Source organism: Engystomops pustulosus, chromosome 8, assembly GCF_040894005.1.
Source record: "Engystomops pustulosus chromosome 8, aEngPut4.maternal, whole genome shotgun sequence".
Lineage (NCBI taxonomy): Eukaryota > Metazoa > Chordata > Amphibia > Anura > Leptodactylidae > Engystomops > Engystomops pustulosus.
The window spans coordinates 107,116,173-107,134,698 of NC_092418.1; the positions used below are offsets into that span (position 1 = coordinate 107,116,173).

General features: G+C 43.7%; 1 protein-coding gene across 1 annotated transcript in view; it reads right to left on the reverse strand.

The window, feature by feature from the left end:
- Positions 1–8,834: 8,834 nt before the first annotated feature.
- Positions 8,835–18,526, reverse strand: part of EPC2 (enhancer of polycomb homolog 2) — a 33,205-nt gene continuing 23,513 nt past the window's right edge. Inside the window, exons 3-14 of the mRNA XM_072122199.1 lie at positions 17,240–17,385; positions 15,809–16,015; positions 15,410–15,558; positions 15,155–15,287; positions 14,422–14,610; positions 14,258–14,347; positions 13,895–14,031; positions 13,091–13,416; positions 11,929–12,065; positions 11,351–11,513; positions 10,352–10,685; positions 8,835–9,323 (exon numbers count right to left, since the gene is read on the reverse strand). Coding sequence (XP_071978300.1) covers positions 9,251–9,323; positions 10,352–10,685; positions 11,351–11,513; positions 11,929–12,065; positions 13,091–13,416; positions 13,895–14,031; positions 14,258–14,347; positions 14,422–14,610; positions 15,155–15,287; positions 15,410–15,558; positions 15,809–16,015; positions 17,240–17,385 — 2,084 coding nt within the window. The 3' untranslated portion in view covers positions 8,835–9,250. The remainder of the gene's footprint in view (positions 9,324–10,351; positions 10,686–11,350; positions 11,514–11,928; positions 12,066–13,090; positions 13,417–13,894; positions 14,032–14,257; positions 14,348–14,421; positions 14,611–15,154; positions 15,288–15,409; positions 15,559–15,808; positions 16,016–17,239; positions 17,386–18,526) is intronic.

Consider the following 18,526-nt stretch of genomic DNA (forward strand, 5'->3'; position numbering starts at 1 on the left):
TGTGGATCTCTATTTGCAGAGTGAAGGAACGCTTGTGCTTCACTGTTGCAATTTGTTTCAATTTTGGCATAAGATCAGGGCTCGAGGATGAGTTCTTGGTCATGTCCTGGCACATAGAAACACATAAACATTCCTGCTTTACTGTACAGATCTCCTGCCACCCCCCACCCCCACCCCTCCTGCGGTGATTCTGCTTTCACATAGTAAGATGCATTTACCAGCACATTATAGCGGAGATCACCTTATTGTATTTTACACAGCAAATCATGGATTCCCCACCGAGATGTGGATGTACAAATGTGTCACTGATGAGTAAAGAGAAGACGGGGATCCTAGCGTTTTACTATTCTAGTTATTCTACAGACGCTGCAGTAGCCGCTCACGCGGGAAGCATCGGTATTTGTAAGGAATAGACAATAGTTGAGAATTTCGTTTTTTTTGGAATTTCCTTATTGGTTACATAATTTTCTATAATTAACACATAACATCCTGTTCCTTCTTCAGCTTCCATTTCTGCTTTGCTGTGTAGAATGGGTCAGGGTGAGCAGAGTCATCTCACTATTGTTACCGAGCAGAGGATTCCACAACTCTTTTTGCACTAGTATAGGCATAAACACTGTCCCCTATGTTACTCACTACCTAGAGAATGTATATAACATCGTGCTGGTATCATCCTCTGTCCGTGGAACGCGACTGAGGATGCGTCTTTGTGGTTTATTTGTCATTAGCCTGTGTGAACATGGACTTAGATTATTGGCTGATATGGAGTTTTTTTTTTCACTGCACCTTTATTGACATCGTTCTGCTCCGGTCATCCTGAAGCTGAGGTTCTGTTCTCCTATAAGTGTTTTGTTCTTATTCAGTCCAGTGCCTGTTGGAGATTTGCTTGACCTGCTTTACAGAGTTACTCAGTTTGCTGCTTTTTTGTTCAGACCTCTCCTTTGTATCTGTGATTTTGTACTTTATTGCAATCAAGATTTTTGACTATTCTCTCGTTTTGTGTTTGCACTTTGGCGCAGGGAGTGAAAGATTCACAATTTAGGGGGGGCTCAGTTTTAGGGTTCACTGTCCTTGTTTGTGTCTTGCCCTTAGGCTATATTCACACTGCCGTTGCCCGCCCGTACCGTACCGTAGCGGGCAACGGCAGTGTACGGGGAGAGGAGGAGGAGGTGAGCGCAGCTCACCCCCGCCCCTCTCCATAGCAAACTATGGCGCACGGCCCCGTATTATGGGAAAAGATAGGACAGGTCCTATCTTTTTCCCGGGTACGGAACGGTACGGTGCCGCACGTGTGCTGCACCGTACCGCTCCCGTAGGGTGCCGTGCGCCCATAGGAGTGTATGGGGGACGTATATCGGCCGTATATACGACGGCCGTATATACGTCCCCCATACGTTAGTGTGAATGTAGCCTTAGGCTACATTCACACGGGCGTATGAAAACGGCCGTATACGTATCGTTTTTTTACGGGTTACATACGGCCACATTCATTTCAATGGAAAATACGTTTATATACATTTATATTGCCGTTTTTGACACTGGAGCGTACCGTACCGTATACTAGCCGTATAAAAATATAGAGCATGTCCTATTTTCTCCCGTATTTCTGTTCTGTATGCCCTAGAAGTCTATGGGGACGTATAAAATACGGGTTAAATACGTGCTGCATACGGATGAAAAACATCACGTATATACGGGCTCATACGGCCCGTAAATACAGGACTGGAGAATTCATGCGGTCGTGTGAATGTAGCCTTACAGTGTATCATTCCATGGTACAAACTGCTACAGATTCAGCAGGACAGTCCTGGATATTTGGGTCTGTCCCATTATCCCAGGCAGCGCCACCTCTGGATGCAGGTGAAGCAGGAAGCCATTGGCTGTGTGGCTCAGGTTGGGGGGGTCACATCCCGGTTATTTGCTTCTGTTGTAAGGATATTTCGGGCGGAGTTGTTGGTGCAGGGTGGGGGGGCTACTAAAAATAAATGGGCCTACAAAAAAGTGGGCATTATACAATGGGGGGCACAGGCCAGGAGACATAGTGTGGCCGCTAAGGGGGTTTATACTTTTTGGGCAAACTAGGGGTAAGGGGCAGGGGTTAGGAAATTTTCAAGGGGGGAGCAGGTTGTAGCAGATTTTTAGGTGGAAGATGTGAGACCATCCCTCAGCAGACCCTCCTCTGGTCTATAGGAAAAGGCAGAGATGTATGTTTTCCATAGCAACCCACCGTTTTGTGTATGCAGCTCCTAACTTTATGGGTGGAATTTATCCTATAGAGAAGGTTTCGCTGGAAATAATGATGCAACGAAAAATGTATCAAATTGTTGCAAAATGTTTTCTGCATCTTATGTCTGGAAGTTTTTTCCAATTTTTTTGCCACTAAAAACCTTTGTAGCTATGTATCGTATAGATACATCCCATCCACCAGTTACTCCACTGTTATAAATGAATAGATGTTCTGCAACTGATATTTGGGATAAAATATGTCAGCATAAGGATAAATGTCAGCCTGTGTCTCTATGGTTACACATCCACAACATCCTGGTTCATTATTACATGTGATAGAAGAAGTTTTTTTCAGTTTGTGGCCACAGAGAAGACACATGACATAACTCAGAATAGGAGTCATAAATCCTAAATAATTACTTTACAATAAAACAGGTTTATAGAAGTTAAAGGGTTTGTCCAGGATTAGAAAAACATGGCTGGATTCTTCTACAAATAGCGCCACATATGCTGGCAGGTTGTGTGTGGTACTGCAGCTCTGTGCCAAATCAACAACTTCAAAGGGAAAACATCCACCAATCATTATTTTTAAGATGCAAATAACCCTTTAAAGAGAACCTGTCACCAGATAATTCTTACCATGCATCTTGTGTCAAGCACTGTGGTTCTTAGAGTCTCAGGACCGGAGATACAGACCAGGGACATTACTCATTGATCCAGGCACCGTGACTGTGGTATCTTCTTATATTTGTTATCCATGGCTTCCTTCCTTCTAAAATCAATTTGTATAATTATGCAAATTAGCCAGAAGTAACCAGAGCCCCTCTGTGCTGTAGTTTCACAGGCTGTTACACTGTACAGGAGCACTTCCCCCCCTCTCACTTTGTGAGATTAGAGATGACAGAAGGTAGAGGGGAAGTTCTGAGGGAAGAGGGGGGACAGTGTGACAGCCTGTGAAGCTACAGTATGTAGGGACTCTAGAATTGCCCATAGAGTACTACAAGCTCATTAACATAATTTTAAATGTTGATGAGACCAATTAAAAAGTAAAAAAAACAAAGGCATGAATTTCCAACTATGTATTTTAATATCTATATGTCAGGTTCTGTGGACCATAGAACCACAAGCCTGAAAAATCTGGAAGACGAGATTCTTATCTTTAATACGTCACCAGCAGCACATTTCTAGGTGCTATAGAATTGAAGATATTGGCTTAAAAAGGGACAATCCCCTCACGCCTCAATTTGGAATTCAACTCAGACGAAATATGACTCTTCTCAACTCATTTGCATATGATTTTGAAAGATAGTTTTGTTTTATAGGTAAATGGATGATAGTTCAAATAAACCAGGGAATTCAAGAATGTCACGCCCGCCCTGAGGTAGCAGTTAGAGGACACCTAACATGAGTTGTACTGATGGTAGATGTGTCCTACTAAGAACAATGTTCCTCTGGATTTCTTTTATTATAATTCTATATGCGACAATATCGTTTTAAAAATTATGCTAATTAGCCTGGGGCGTTCTGGATACGTCACCACACCTTCGTTCCGATACAAGTCCTGTCCGTTACCTGCTCTATGCACTGTGGACGGGCTGGACCTTTATCAGAACGGGGATGTGAATACATTTACAGATGAGGCACTCCAGGTGACTGAGCCGGAACGCCCCGGGTTATTTGGCACAATCGTGGCGACTAGAATTCTAACAAAAGAAATCCGGAGGAACATCCTTCCCTAGGAACTTCTTCGTAGGGCGCATCTGCGATCAGTAAATCTGGTAGATGTTCTGTAATAGGGTAAAGGCTGATGACAGGTTCCCTATCAGTGCCGCATCTCAGCTCCAGACACATCAGATAATAATTGTCATCTTATAATATGCAGATTTAGCAGCTGAAGGATCCGGTGATATGGAGTTTGTCTGCCCCATTCCTTCTGGGTGAGACGTGTCCGGAGCAGAGTGTGCATGTGTATGACGGAGTGGGACGGAATAGCTCCATGTACATCTCCCATTGATTCTACTGGTGGATGCCATTCCTGAATAACGTAACCTCCTTCGGAATGTGGGAATCACTACTCCCGGATCGCTCGCCGCAGTCGCACACAGAACACGGATTTCTCCACTTTATTATTCAGACAGGATTTGTTTTATTAAAATAATTCTGGAAAATAAGTTCACGTTCATCTTTCACATCTCGGCAATAAAGGAGACGACATCCCGGGTCACTTCACTAGTCCAGCGCGATACCACCGATGTCACACAGGAGGGTAGTGACAGCACAGTAGCAGCAGGACTGTGAACTAAGGATTTAAACTCCAGGGTTGTAGCTTCTCCAAGAGCAGTGGGGGTGTGTCCTCACACTGCTGTGCTCTAAGCTCTGTGCACGGGGTAAATGCTTCAGCAGGTATTTACAATGAATGATTGCTTGTAGTATTCTGTAAAAGCGATGTAAAAAAAAAAAAGTTTGCAGCACAGCAGTGTCAGGACATGTCCCCAGAACATATAGAGAAGCTACAATCCTGGAAATAAAATACATTTAATAAACACAGTCCTGCAGCTACTAACAACATAAACAAAGGTCTGATTACACATCTCTCCTGGGACAATACATAACACAGGCTGCAGAGAGCACAGAGCACAGCAGTGTGAGGTCTGATTACACATCTCTCCAGGGACAATACATAACACTGGCTGCAGAGAGCACAGAGCACAGCAGTGTGAGGTCTGATTACACATCTCTCCAGGGACAATACATAACACTGGCTGCAGAGAGCACAGAGCACAGCAGTGCGAGGTCTGATTATACATCTCTCGAGGGACATTACATAACCCTGGCTGTAGAGAGCACAGAGCACAGCAGTGTGAGGTCTGATTACACATCTCTCCAGGGACAATACATAACACTGGCTGCAGAGAGCACAGAGCACAGCAGTGTGAGGTCTGATTACATGGCTCTCCAGGGACAATACATAACACTGGCAGTAGAGAGCTCAGCAGTGTGAGGATATGCTGCGGTGCATTTGAAGAAGCCAAGATCCTGGAATATGAATCCATATATCACATATGTTAGTAACAGCAGGACTGTGATATGTGGTTTTATATTTCAGGATTGTACTGGGGGGGGTGTCCACACACTGCTGTGCTCTCTGCAATCAGTGGCAGGTACAGTCCCTGAAGAGCTCTATAAATCAGTAGTAGCAGTAGGACTGTGATATGGATTTATAGTCTAGGATTTTACTTTCTCTACCTGCACTGGGGCTCCTCCTGCTGTGCAGTGTTAGGTGTTGTCCTTGGAGAGATGAGTGATCATGATATTGGCTGCAGAGAGCACAGCAGTGTGAGGAGACAACCACATTGTACTTGGAGAAGATCCAATCCTGGAAAAGGAATCCATATACAACAGTCCTGCTTCTACTACCAACATACACAAAGATCTGATCACACATCTCTCCAGGGGCAATTTTTAACCTGTATTTTATTTTCATGGTCAAACCTGGCAAAAGATTCCATTAATTCAGGATATGGGGGTGAGGTTTGGAGCCTACAGATCTACAGTTAGTAAAACTACTACCCCCATCAGGTTGTGAGTCAAGGGATTGTGGGCTACTGACCTGGGAGTCTAAACTGCCCCCGAGTCCCAGTGACATCGCTTGCCCGTGGAACATTTGCCATTACAACCCACAAATTGGGCCAGAAAACAGCGCCACCTCTCCCCACAGGCCAGGCCTGGTACTGCAAGGTTGACTTGAACAGAAATAAATTGCAATCCCAGACACTGGGCCTAGAAGAAAGCAGCACCATGGCCTGGGATAAGGTAGACCCGTTGGCTTAACCTCTTTTAATCGTGCACAATCCTTTATGTGCAGATCTCTGCTTGCAGGCAGTGAATAGTAAAACACATGGCTCAGCAGACGCTATTCCCTGCGGTCCTATCAGTAAGTGAATGTGTGTAGTACAACAATAGAGATCAGTGAAGACACAGTTGGAAAAATGTTAACAGAACTAAAAAGATCCAAATTTTGTTCCAAAAATGAGCCACTGCCCTGATACCCCGCTGCACTCCCCTGCCCCCTGCTGGTTGCCGTGTCCTGGCCTCCCACCATGATATCTAAAACACCAGCATGTGACCACTACAGCCAATCACTGGCGACAAGACAATATCAGAACAGGAGCAGCGGAGGATCCAAGCATTTTATACATTCTAAAAAATTTACATGGCTTAAATAGGAAATATTCACAATCCATCCTGATAACCCAGGGACCATAGACCATAGATCCAGGCACCGGGACTGTGGGATCTTCTTATATGCGTTATCCATGGCCTCCTTCCTTCTAATATCAAACATGTATAATTATGCTAATTAGCCCAAAGGGCTCTGGGGGTGTTACTAGAGCACCCCCATGCTGTAGCTTCACAGGCTGTTACACTGTTTCCTCCCTCCCACCCTGCTGTAATTTCACACAGTGGGGAAAGTGTTCATCCACATTGTGACATGCTACGGCGCTGCAGCAGGGAGGAGTTCTGGTAACCCCCCCCCCCCCCCTAAAGCTCTTCTGGTTCATTAACATATTTATAAAAGATGATATTAGAAGGAATGATAACATAATTATATCACCACAGTCCCAGTGCCTGGATCTATCAGTAATGTCCCTGGTTTATTTTATTATGGTAGATTTCCTTTACTGTGAAAGATTTTATGCAGTCATCTGGGGTTTGAAAAAAAATAAAAAATAATAATAATGGCCGAAAATAAATCAGCTCGTCTCGCGGCCGTGGGTGGTGTTCAGTATTAGAACAAAGCTCCACTACTTCCTATAACAGCCGAGCTGCAATACCAGCACAAACCATTACCAGGGGTGGCGCCAGTTTTGGGAAAAAGATGACACTTTTTTTTTTTTACCAAACCTCAGAAAACCCCTTTAAATCAATTCTGATTTTTCTTTTTAATTGTCACACAAAGCAAAACAAAAAAAAAAAAAAAAGTATCAATTTTTTGATATATAATTCTTTTTAAAGTTAGTTTTTTTTTATTTCCCTGCTGTTTTCACTCTTCAAGAACAAGTAACAGGGAGAAAAAAAACTGTCTGAACTAGTGCACTGACCAACATTCGGAGAGGGGGGAAGGATGACACATCTCATTTACAGGAAATGGTATAAAAAAATACAAAAAAAAAATGGTAAATAAAAATAAACTGTATAAAAAAAAATAATTTGTAAATCACTTAACATTAGCAAAGTGTCCAACAGTTAGGTCTGAAATATTTTGATTCTTGTTACTTGCCTTGGTGCCCAGGGATCCCCCCCCCAGGGACGGCTCCATAGGAAACCTCAGATTATTGCAGTGTCATGTGATGCAACCCCTCAGACTGGGGAAATCTCCCACCATGATAAACCAGGGACATTACTCATAGATCCAGGCACCGGGACTGTGGCATCTTCTTATATTTATTATCCATGGCCTCCTTCCTGCTAACATCAACTTTTATATTTATGCTAATGAGCAATACGGGCTCTGGAGTTCCTCCGTGCTGTAACTTCACAGGCTGTTGACCTTTCTCACCCTCCTCCTTAGCCCAATGTCATCTTACACAATGGGAGGGTGAAGCGCTCCTGCACATTGTAACAGCCTGTGAAGCTACAGCTTGGAGGGGGGGGGGGGGTCCAGGAACTTCTTAGATTTTAAAAGTTGATTTCAGAAAGAAAGAAAGAAGCCATGGATAACGCATATAAGAAGATTATCACAGTCCCGGTGCCTGAATCTATGAGCAAGGTCCCTGTTTTGATGGAAGATTTAGTTCGAAGTGGAATAAAAAAAAAAATAATAATAATAATTAAAAAAAAGCCCGCCAGCTCCATTGCTGGGTGTATATATATTTTTTTTGTGTGTTTTCCTCCCCTTTCATAGACTTTGTGTAGATTTACTCTTATAAACCGGACTCAAATAGAATTATACATTCAAAATATTTGGAAAAAAAAAATTGAGGACTTCCTACATTAATTGTATTTTATTTTGTCCTCCATCCCAGATCCGTTCCCCTTCCCACCTGCAATAGTTCATAGAAGATATTATTTTGCCCCAGATTTTCACGTCTCCCAGTGAAGTGCCACATTACAAAAAAAAAACACGTCTGTAACCAGATTATGAAAGCGAAATTAAAAAAAAATAAAGTTCAAATTAAAAACTTTATATTTTCCTTTAGAAGAAAAAAAAAATTACAAGAATTTTTTTTTTGTTGTCCTTTTAAATTCCTACCCATGAAATCTTTAAAGTGGACCCATCGCTCAGCCGTAGGGGGCGCCATGGGAGTGGCAAGCACCTCCAGACGCCACTGGCTTGTTGGGGTGGGAGGTGTGTGTGTGTGTGGGGGGGGGGGGGATGGTAGGTTTTTTTTGTGGGGGGGGGGAATCACCATAAAAAAAAATTGGTCCAGCCTCCAACATGGCCGCCTGCGTAGGTGACGGGGGCACTTTGACTTTTTTTTTTTAATTTTATTTTTTTTTTCTCCTTTTTTTAGACACAAATTGGATTTATTTGTACAAGATACAAAATGTAAACATGGCAAAATAAATAGTTAAAACAAGTGATGCAGGACCCCGGTTCATGCTCATGATCCCATTAAAGATTTAGGTTTTTTTTTTTTAGTTTTTTTTTTTTGTTTTATATCCATTCAGTTGCAAATTCAAGTGCAAAAGCATGATGATGAATATGTACTATTCAAGTAACAGAAATAATATGAATGATACAAATAAACTATTTTACAAGGTAGTGATTTTTTTTTTTTTTCCTTCTTCCAATTTTACAAAATGTACATATAATAATAGTATATCGGGAGGACGTCCCATACACCGTAAGAGTCCGTTTTCTTTTTAGGTCCATGGTAAAGCAGAGCTCTGTTCCCGAGAGCAGTGCAGGTTGCATTTCGGTGGAGAAAAAAAAAATAAAAAAATTCATATGAAAAAAAAAAAAAACAAACAAAAAAAGGAGCCTGAAAAAAAAATGTCAGGACTAGTCCGTGGTCTGAAGTTATGTCACCTCCATCGCGACTGTCGTGTCTGCAATTCCGTTCAAGCCCAACCGTTCTGGTTCATGGTTCTCTCTGTAAGCGGAGAAGGACAGATGGTTAGTAACATTGTATTCATGATGGATTCTGGCGCCACCTTCAGCCCCTAGAAATGGATTGTTGGTGAGCCGTGTGCACGAGGGGGGTACAGGTCTGCACAACTCAGGGACAACATCACAGATGCTACAAATCCAGGTCCACACACAGGATCCAGTCAGGGAAGCAACGCAGCTGTGTGCATAAGGCCTTACGCCTAAAGACCACAGCCGCGGTCAAGACACACATTTCACAGGGCATTAAAGAGATATACGATGCAAGGAGCCCCTTCTTCCCTGCTTCTATCATATACTGCTATGATGCTCAGATTCCCGGATTCTGGCTTCAGCACGCTCTGTATGTTTTAATAATTATGGGTGGGGGGAGAATTTAGCACGAGTGGGCACATGGCACCGCAGTCATGATACTCTCTCCATCGGTGCCCAGATTAGTTCTGCGCCAGGTCCTGCCTCTGGTGGAATTCTATCAACTCCAAGGCCGATTACCTAAACTGGCTTACTAGTCCTGATAAATTCCCACTTTGAGCTCATGCAAAGATGATGCAACATAAGGAGAACCCAGAATCCTCATTATTGCCCAATATTTAGTCCCTTTTGGAGTGGAGAGACCTGGTACCATGTATCGGAACGTGCCTGATCTTCCTGCTATTCCACCCAATTCCTTCATAAACATGTCTAATAGAAAAGGATCAACCCACAAACCCTGAGCCTGCAAATCCAAATCAGCCACCAGGGAGAGACCATACACATGTGATGAAAGGACCCAAAGCTTCCCTTACTGAAGACATGTGTTCCCCTAAGATCTGGCCCTCTGACACAATGGAAAATGGAAGAACAGGTTCACTACTTACAAAGTAGGTTTTGTTCCAAGTAAGACCACCAGAACTATAAGCAAGAGACCCCTATAAGCAGCAGAGTTGGGTTATGGAGAGGCTTCGGGCAAGCTAGAAGACCACCCTCTAAAAATCCACCCGCTCAGGGAGAACTGATAGAAAACAGGTTACACACCTGGCTATGCTGCTGATGGCACTGCTCGGAGTAACCTTTGGCACACGGTCCATGCTGGCAGCGACTGTGGCGAGTTTTAAGGCTGTGGGAGATGGCGCAGAAGTCCTTGTGTTGATATGCACATTGACAGGGGACACAACACTGAGGTTGTTGAGGTGAACGGTGTTCGTTAGGCAGGAGTTACTCATAGGAAGAGTCTGGGGGCTACTTGTGCACAACGTTGGGATTAAGTGGTTTGTGGTGGGGTGTCCAACCGTCCGTACGAGCTGAACTGCAGAGATCCCTGGGCTGGAGGATAGAGCCACGTTTGCAGAGTACAGCGTTTTGTTTGCCCCTGGAAAACAAGGATAGGATCGGTTAAGCCGTGAGACGTTCAAAGAAGGATCAAAGTCACCATGAGGAGCGATTCACATCCATTCACTGAACATTAGGACTATGGAGCATCCACAGACTATATGACACACGACATCCTTAGGAAAGAAGGAAAATCTAGCTAAAAAGTGCATCCTTATAGTCAAATGGTAAGGAGGATCCAGCACCGCCAGACCTGGAGATCAGGAGAAGCTCTGATAAAGCATTTCACCTGATATGGTGAAGAGAAGAGGGAATGGATGCAGTAGAGCAGTGTGTGTGTGTGTGTGTGTGTGTGTGTGAGAATGGATGGATGCAGTCATGTGTGTTGTGAACAGGGAATTTTTTATTTTATAGCTAAATCTGGTGTGCGTCTTACAGTACAAAATACTTATGGTATTTATAATATTATTTATGCAGCAATTGGAAACACACTTCAAACCCAAATTTTTGATGGTTTCCCATTCAAAGTGTTTGATGTTAAAGAGTTGGGTAATTGTGCTTTAAAAGACAAGCAGAAATTCAGCGCCCAAGGAAAGTAAACACACAAGAAAAAGGGCCATAATTAAAACACAAAAAGAACTGGAGAAGTCCAGAGACTGCGATCAGGCAGGTGTACATCGGCTGCTAACATGGCCCACACTTTACCTCCTGGAGGTTGTACCACGCCGTTCAAGGTGCTGTGGCCTGTAGTTTGATCCTTGTTCCCTTCACTGCGCCCCGGTGTGGGTGAATTAATTACAGCGGATGCAGCAAAGTGGGCGCTAGCGGAGTCCAGTGTCTTGGACTTGCAGTCAGAAATTCCAGAGCCCTAAGGATCACAAAAGATCAGTATCAGGATTGAGTAAAAAAAAAATATATATTTTAGTCTATATGGAATTCTGTGCCCTCTTCCACCCATCACATTTCTTCTGATGACCTGTAGATGGCGCTAATTAAATCTTCATTTATTTGGACTGCATTAATGACATTACAATGTAATGAAACTAAGAAACTGCATATACAAATTTAGCATTTAAAAGAAATAAATAACCCCCCCCCCCCAAAAAAAAAAAAAACAAAAACAGAAAATGGGGCAGAAGAACAAAAAAACAATACATAACAGCCTGTGCACCCTATTCTACACCACAGGCTTGTTAAAGGGTCTCCTAAAGATGAGATGTAGTACTACGTGCAGACATGCTGGTGGTTTGTGTGGGATGCCAGGCGGACATACGCTCGGGTACCTGTGCGTTTGGATGGAGCTGCTGTGATGACTGCTGGGATAGCTGCTTCTGTTGGAGCTGCGCCAGCTGCTGTTTTTGCATCTGTACTAACTGCTGCTGATGTGTCTGGAACTGCTCCTCCGTGATACCCCCTGACACTGCAAAACAAGATATGTTACTCCCTGTACAGAGGAAACATGAAAACACAGAAATTATATGTAAAGAGCATTCAAGATAAAGTCATCGGCATCTTGTGAAGCTGGCTCATCTAATTGATCACATTTGCTGCATCTTGTTGCTTCTATAAGCAATGAAGACAAAATACCCTCCCCCAACTTCCTCCTGAAGAATGAAATCTGTATACGTAGGGTCACCTATAGGTAACTAACCTGCATGTTCTATTCAAACCCCAGAGCTCTGTTACATCACTAGAGACACCAGGCAGCGTAGAGTATTGTCCTAATTTACCAGGTGAGGCCCAGTTTGCATCTCCATTAGGTCTTCAGTTATTTGCATCAGTTATTTTGAGCCAAAGGCAGAGGTGGCCGTACACACATAACAAGTGCAAGTCTTCCCATTGTACCCTGTGTGGAGTCTCTGGAAAGACTAGCAGCGGTTCTGTGAGTTCAGTTCTCCTGGGTTAGGCTCACAATTGGGCGTTCTGCTCACCACTATATAAGGCGTCCCGTGAGCTAGCGGCACAAATTGCGGCTGACTTACAGCTGCCATTGACTTCTGTAAGGTCTTCTATAATGACTAATGACTTCTATTATGCCTTGTCATGGCCGCACTGCAAATCATAAAGCAGGTTCCATTCCTGCCCATGTCCTGAGGACATTCCCCTGTTTGCACCAGTTGGGCCTCATGTACACGGCAGCATGCTGAAGTGGGTCGCAAACAACTGAAGACCTAACAGACATGTGAACTGGGCTTTCCATGACAATGCTCATGGAAGGCACTAGGTCTCAAGGGTGTAGGAAGCCTTACAAATGGTATCAGACTTGTGTGCAAGACTTTCCACACCAGATGGAGCTCCACATAGAAATAAAGACATTCTTTGTGCACTAGTGCTAAATTATACCCCGAGGGATTGTCTAACCAAAACATCGGGAGCACAATTAAAGACGTCTCTGGATACCCAGACCAGTTTTAGACACCAGTGTTGGAGGTCAGAGCACGCTACCTGTCAGTCCGTTCTTGCTGGTGTTCAGTAACGCTCGCTTGATGCTCACGGCATGTCCTACTAGCCTTGAGGTACATTCTTCGCTATCGCTGTCTTGAAAATGTATTCGCCTTGGCTGGAAACACTGCAGTCGACACGACTTAATATTGCTTAAGATTTCGGTTAGAGACAGTCTGTTTTCACAATGGTTATCGGAAGCATTGGTCCATGAGTTATCGGGAGGGGAATGTGCAACTTGGGAAGAGCTTGAAAAAGTAGACAAAAGTTCAGGGTCAAGCTGCTGGAGGGTGGGGTCATGCGGCGTCGATAACCGGTCCATTATAACCCTAAAATACAAAGAGCAAGGGTTTATTTTGTGTATTTGTGAATCTTAGGTGTTACCACAGGCAACAGACAAATCTTGGGACACTTCAGATCCTGAGAATTAAGGGGTGACAGCACGAATTTAATGATCCTACTTCAGTAATCCATGGTGGTGAAGGTCCTGACAATTGGCTGCAGTTAGTGGGGAGCTGATGGGCAGGGAGAAAAAAACTTAGAAGACATCAAGTCTTGAAGAGTGTGTTTGTAGGACCCCACAAGTAAATGATGCTCCTATATGCATATACATTAAGTATGGATACAAGTTATTAAGAGCAGTGTGCCTCCCTGGTGCTGAAGCTTCATCACTTGGGTTAGTCCGGCAGCCCAAATTCATGCCAGATAAAGGAATGGTGTATCCTAGCGATATGATATCACTTTATCAGACGAGTGAAGCCAATAAGCCAAGTGGAATAGAAGAAAAGAGGTTAATATATCACTTACCTTCCACCTCGACCCAGTCGTCTCCTCGCGAACCCTATGCATCGTCTGGGGACTGTGAGGGTGGTTAAGCAGTGCTTATACCGTAGCCTTGCCAATCCCGACAACTCTGAAGGGTCGTTCATTTGGTCCAATCGTGGCTAAAACAAAGAAAATAGGGCGAAAACTATAAATATATATTTTGTAGAAAAAGAAGTAAAAATACGCAGAATCAACATGTTGCCAGACAGTGAACGTACAAGCCTATGACAGTCAGGAGAATACATCAGAGCTACAATACTGGAGGTTGTCAGCGCGAGACAAAAACAATGTAAACAAATTTCAGAACCGACGCACACAAACCAATGCTGAAGCAAATTGTCTTACGGCATAATACTGGCATCCAGTTCTCCTCCTAAAGGCAAAGGGCCCATCGGGGTCATTCTCTTCTTCAGGCTCGGACACTGGAGAGGGCACCTGGGGAAAGCGCGAACATTAGAGAAGCTCCATACATATCGGCTCTGAGATGATAACCTAGAGATGGGACTGACCTGTGGAAACTCCTCATCGTCAGAGCTGTGGAAGTCATACTGCTTGATGTCGCTCTTGTTAATTACTGGCAATGGCTCCGAGGCTGGTTGTGGCTGAGGGATCACAAGAGGCTCTGCTTTGGGCTTCTTTGGGTACTTCTTCTTTATCCGAACTACTTCAACATCTTCTTTCACGGAAGGATGATGATTCTAAAAATTAAACATTCACGTCACCAGATGAATGGTAGGAGGAATGATAAAAGGTCTTCTCAGTATAAGTATTAAGTCACCAGCCTGGTCACAAAAGGAAGGACAGCGATAAGACCTCTATCCCTAGAGTGAGGCAAGAATCCCCTCAGTTATACAGGAAATCCCATTAAGCGATCCTTTGGTTCCTGCGCCACGATGTGCGGGTAAAATACTAATAAAAATAAGTCTAGATGGATGTGCGCTCATCCTTTGCTGGTTTCCACAAGTGTAGCAAGACCTTACAAGTGGTAATAAGCAGGATTAATCATATAGTGGGACCCCAATTGGTGAGGGGCTGCCAGACAAGCAATTTAAACCCCGGGATCAGAAGTGTGATTTCAGCTCTGAAGTACAATACAGGCAATCCCTGATAATGATGTAAAGCATTTCCAATTTGTATGTCAATTCTATTTACAGGATGAGGATGCAGGTGACAGTAGAACACCAAGAGACTGGAAAGAACCCAATAGAGGAGAACGAATAGTAGCGCAGGTGAAAGCCTTACCTTAGACTTGCTTTCGGTAACTCTGTGATGGTTGCCGTTGTGGAGAGACGTTGGAATAGGAAGAATCTCCTTCTCGACTTTCGGAATTTTAATTTCATTCAAGATTTCACCTTCAAAATCACCCAAATTATACCTTTTATAGGAACAGTAAAGAACATAAGCCGTCAGTGTGTGGAGGAGGACAAGGGGTTGCTCTTTCCTTTTAATAGGACACCAGCGCTAATCTTGTAGCAAGATAATGAAGGCAGCACTCACCTTTTCTCCACCACCTCCAACGTCAGATGCAACAGCTCCCGCTTCGTCTTTTCTCTTCTTTTGATCATTTCCAAGATGGTAATGGCTCGGCTGAATTCCCTTCTGAGCTTCAACATCTTCTCATAGGAGGCTTCATCATTCTTCCGATTCTATGGGGATTTTTACAAAGATTTCAAGTTAAAAAAGCAATGCAATAGGAACAGGTAAGAGGACATGCAGAAGGTCAGAGTTCAGTTAACAGTAAAAAAAGAAAAAAAAAAAGCTTTACATTTATAAATTTTATATTCATATAGCACATCGCTGTACAGACCATGAAGTGCACTTACAAATGAAAAGACATATCAGAGCCATAACACCGACAGAAGAAACCATAGGAGCCAGGTTAGAGAGAACACTGACCTTTCGCGTTTGCATCTTCTCAGTTCTCCGCCGGAAGGCAACGTATGGGTCATTGTTGGTGGACCCGTCGCGCTTCTCTTGTTTGATTTGGGGGGTGAGGTAAGGCCCCCTGCAGTTTTTCCTTTTTCTAACCCAGTAGTCATACACAGATTTGATAAGGTAATCATCCTCATTTAGCAGCAACTTTGCTTCCTGAAGAGTGACAAGCTGAAAAAGGAAACCCCAAGGAGATGTGAGGACATTGAAAGAGAAACACATCGACCTCTGATCACGTGGGGCCAGTAACCAAATCTTACATGAACAGCTGCCATAAAGAACTGAACAGAGAATTGAACTGGAAGTGGTGGGCTCCGTAACTACAGCTGCAGCTTCCATAGAAGTAAATGGGAGCTTACAGCCATCAGCCACAATCAAATGGGCCCTGCCATTGAAACTTATTCCTGGAAAACCTCCTCTAAATCCCAACATGCCCGTCTCTATAGAACTGAGCTTTTCTGGCACTGTAGAGGAAGACTTGTATGGGTGTCCAGTGCTGCCCTAGACTTGATCTTGATCCGGCAGCAAAGCCAATGCTTCGAGGATGCAGAGTAGTAAAACAGCAAACCATGGGCTCACAATCTAGAGCTAGCATTCTTATCTCAGGTACAGGCTACTATTAAAGGGATTATTCGATGATGGATCCTAACTCGCTGATAATTTAGGGTTTCAGAGATGGGACCCGCACAAATTGCAATAACAGGGGTTTGTTGTACCCAACATAACATGCATGCGCCAGCTACTCGGTTCATCTCTACGAGAGGCAGCGAGTGCCATCTCTGTGCGGCTGGCTGCTACAGTCATCTCACGTACAACAGACTCTTGGGTCAGCAAGCTAGGACCTCTCCTGTTGAGAGGGCCTAACCCGCTATGACCAGAGAACCCCTATAAGAAACAATGACACAACAGAGTTAAAGGACATCTTCCACCAGGATTAAGGACTGTATGCAAATGAGCCCGAGGGGCTACAGCTTCCATTAACACAATAAACCCAACGTCACAAAAAAAAATAAAAAAATAAAAAAAATAATAATAATAACACTGATATGCAATGTATTACACAAGGTCAGGAGTCTTACGGTGGGCATTCAGATTACTAAGTGTATTTGGGAATGTTGACATTATGCCCAACAACCCCACAGACCAGTTGATAAAAAAGCATGGAATGGGTCAGACCCATGAACAGACAAATGAACAGAAGCTAAGCTGCAGCGACTCGGTTCTACCACTAAACTGAGAATGGCGCTGGTTGCTTCTGGTTCCCCTGTTTATCAGCTGCCGAGAACAAGTGATCTGTGGGGGAGCTTGGAATTAGATCACCAACAATACGATTATGGTGACTTATCCAAAGAATCCTTTTGCATAGGACCCCCCGCAATGTGGACATTTCCTTACCTGATTGGAGCTTGCCTTTTCCAGCCTGTCAATCATAATCTCAAACTGCAGTGGTTTGATTTCCATCTTCCTATTGAGCCGGTTGAGCAACGTCTCGTCTTCCGAATCCATATCGTAATCTGGCTGCTCATTGTCCAGATTAAATGCTACGGGTGCAAGGAAATAGTAAGGGGTCAATAAAATACTAAAACCACATATCTAATAACAAGCGCGACTATAGAAAAACTACGCAAGAGGAAATTCCTTTGGTTACTGCATCAATATAAAACTGCAGTAAAACACAAAGACGGGAACATAGATTTCATATCCAAGAGTTACTGAGGGGGATAACCCCAAGAAGTTCCACTATCCCCATTCACGGGAGATGCCCTGCTGATCGGAGGAAGGCACATTTCCCTGAATGAATGGAGCATGCCCTGCTGGTCCATGCCATGTACTCTGCCATCTCCAGCAATCACACAGCGACAGGAGCAGCAAGACCATTCATTCTAGGGAAGGGGATTGGTGGAGGTAAAAATCAAGCCTTGCACTGACCCTTTACATGGGACCCTTAGACACTTGTAACATTTCCCCAGGACACTATTTTTCATAACTGTGACAGATGAAGGTCTCACTTCAAAGACAATATCATAGTATATAAGGCTGGAAAAAGACACAAGTCCATCAAGTCCAACCTTTAATGTGGCGAACAGGATTCCCCTAATAAATCAGGATGGATGGATGGATGAAGACAAGAATGCAAGGATATACAAGGGAGGCCGGACAATGCGCACATAGGACTATCCTTAAAGGAGTTGTGAACCTTCAGCAAATAATTGATATGGTTTGTGTAATGAAAAGTGATACAATTTTCCTACATACTTTCTTTATCAATTCCTCAAAGTTTTCTACATCTCTGCTTGCTGTCATTCTATAAGAAGCTTCACTGTTTACTTCCTGTAGAGAAGAACCAGTACCTGGTCATGTGATGTCACACAGGTGCACAGCTGGTTATATCCCTGATCATGTGATGTCACACAGGTGCACAGCTGGTTATATCCCTGATCATGTGATGTCACACAGGTGCACAGCTGGTTATATCCCTGATCATGTGATGTCACACAGGTGCACAGCTGGTTATATCCCTGGTCATGTGATGTCACACAGGTGCACAGCTGGTTATATCCCTGATCATGTGATGTCACACAGGTGCACAGCTGGTTATATCCCTGGTCATGTGATGTCACACAGGTGCATGGCTCGTTATATCCCTGGTCAAGAGTTGTCACACAGGTACCGAGGCTCATT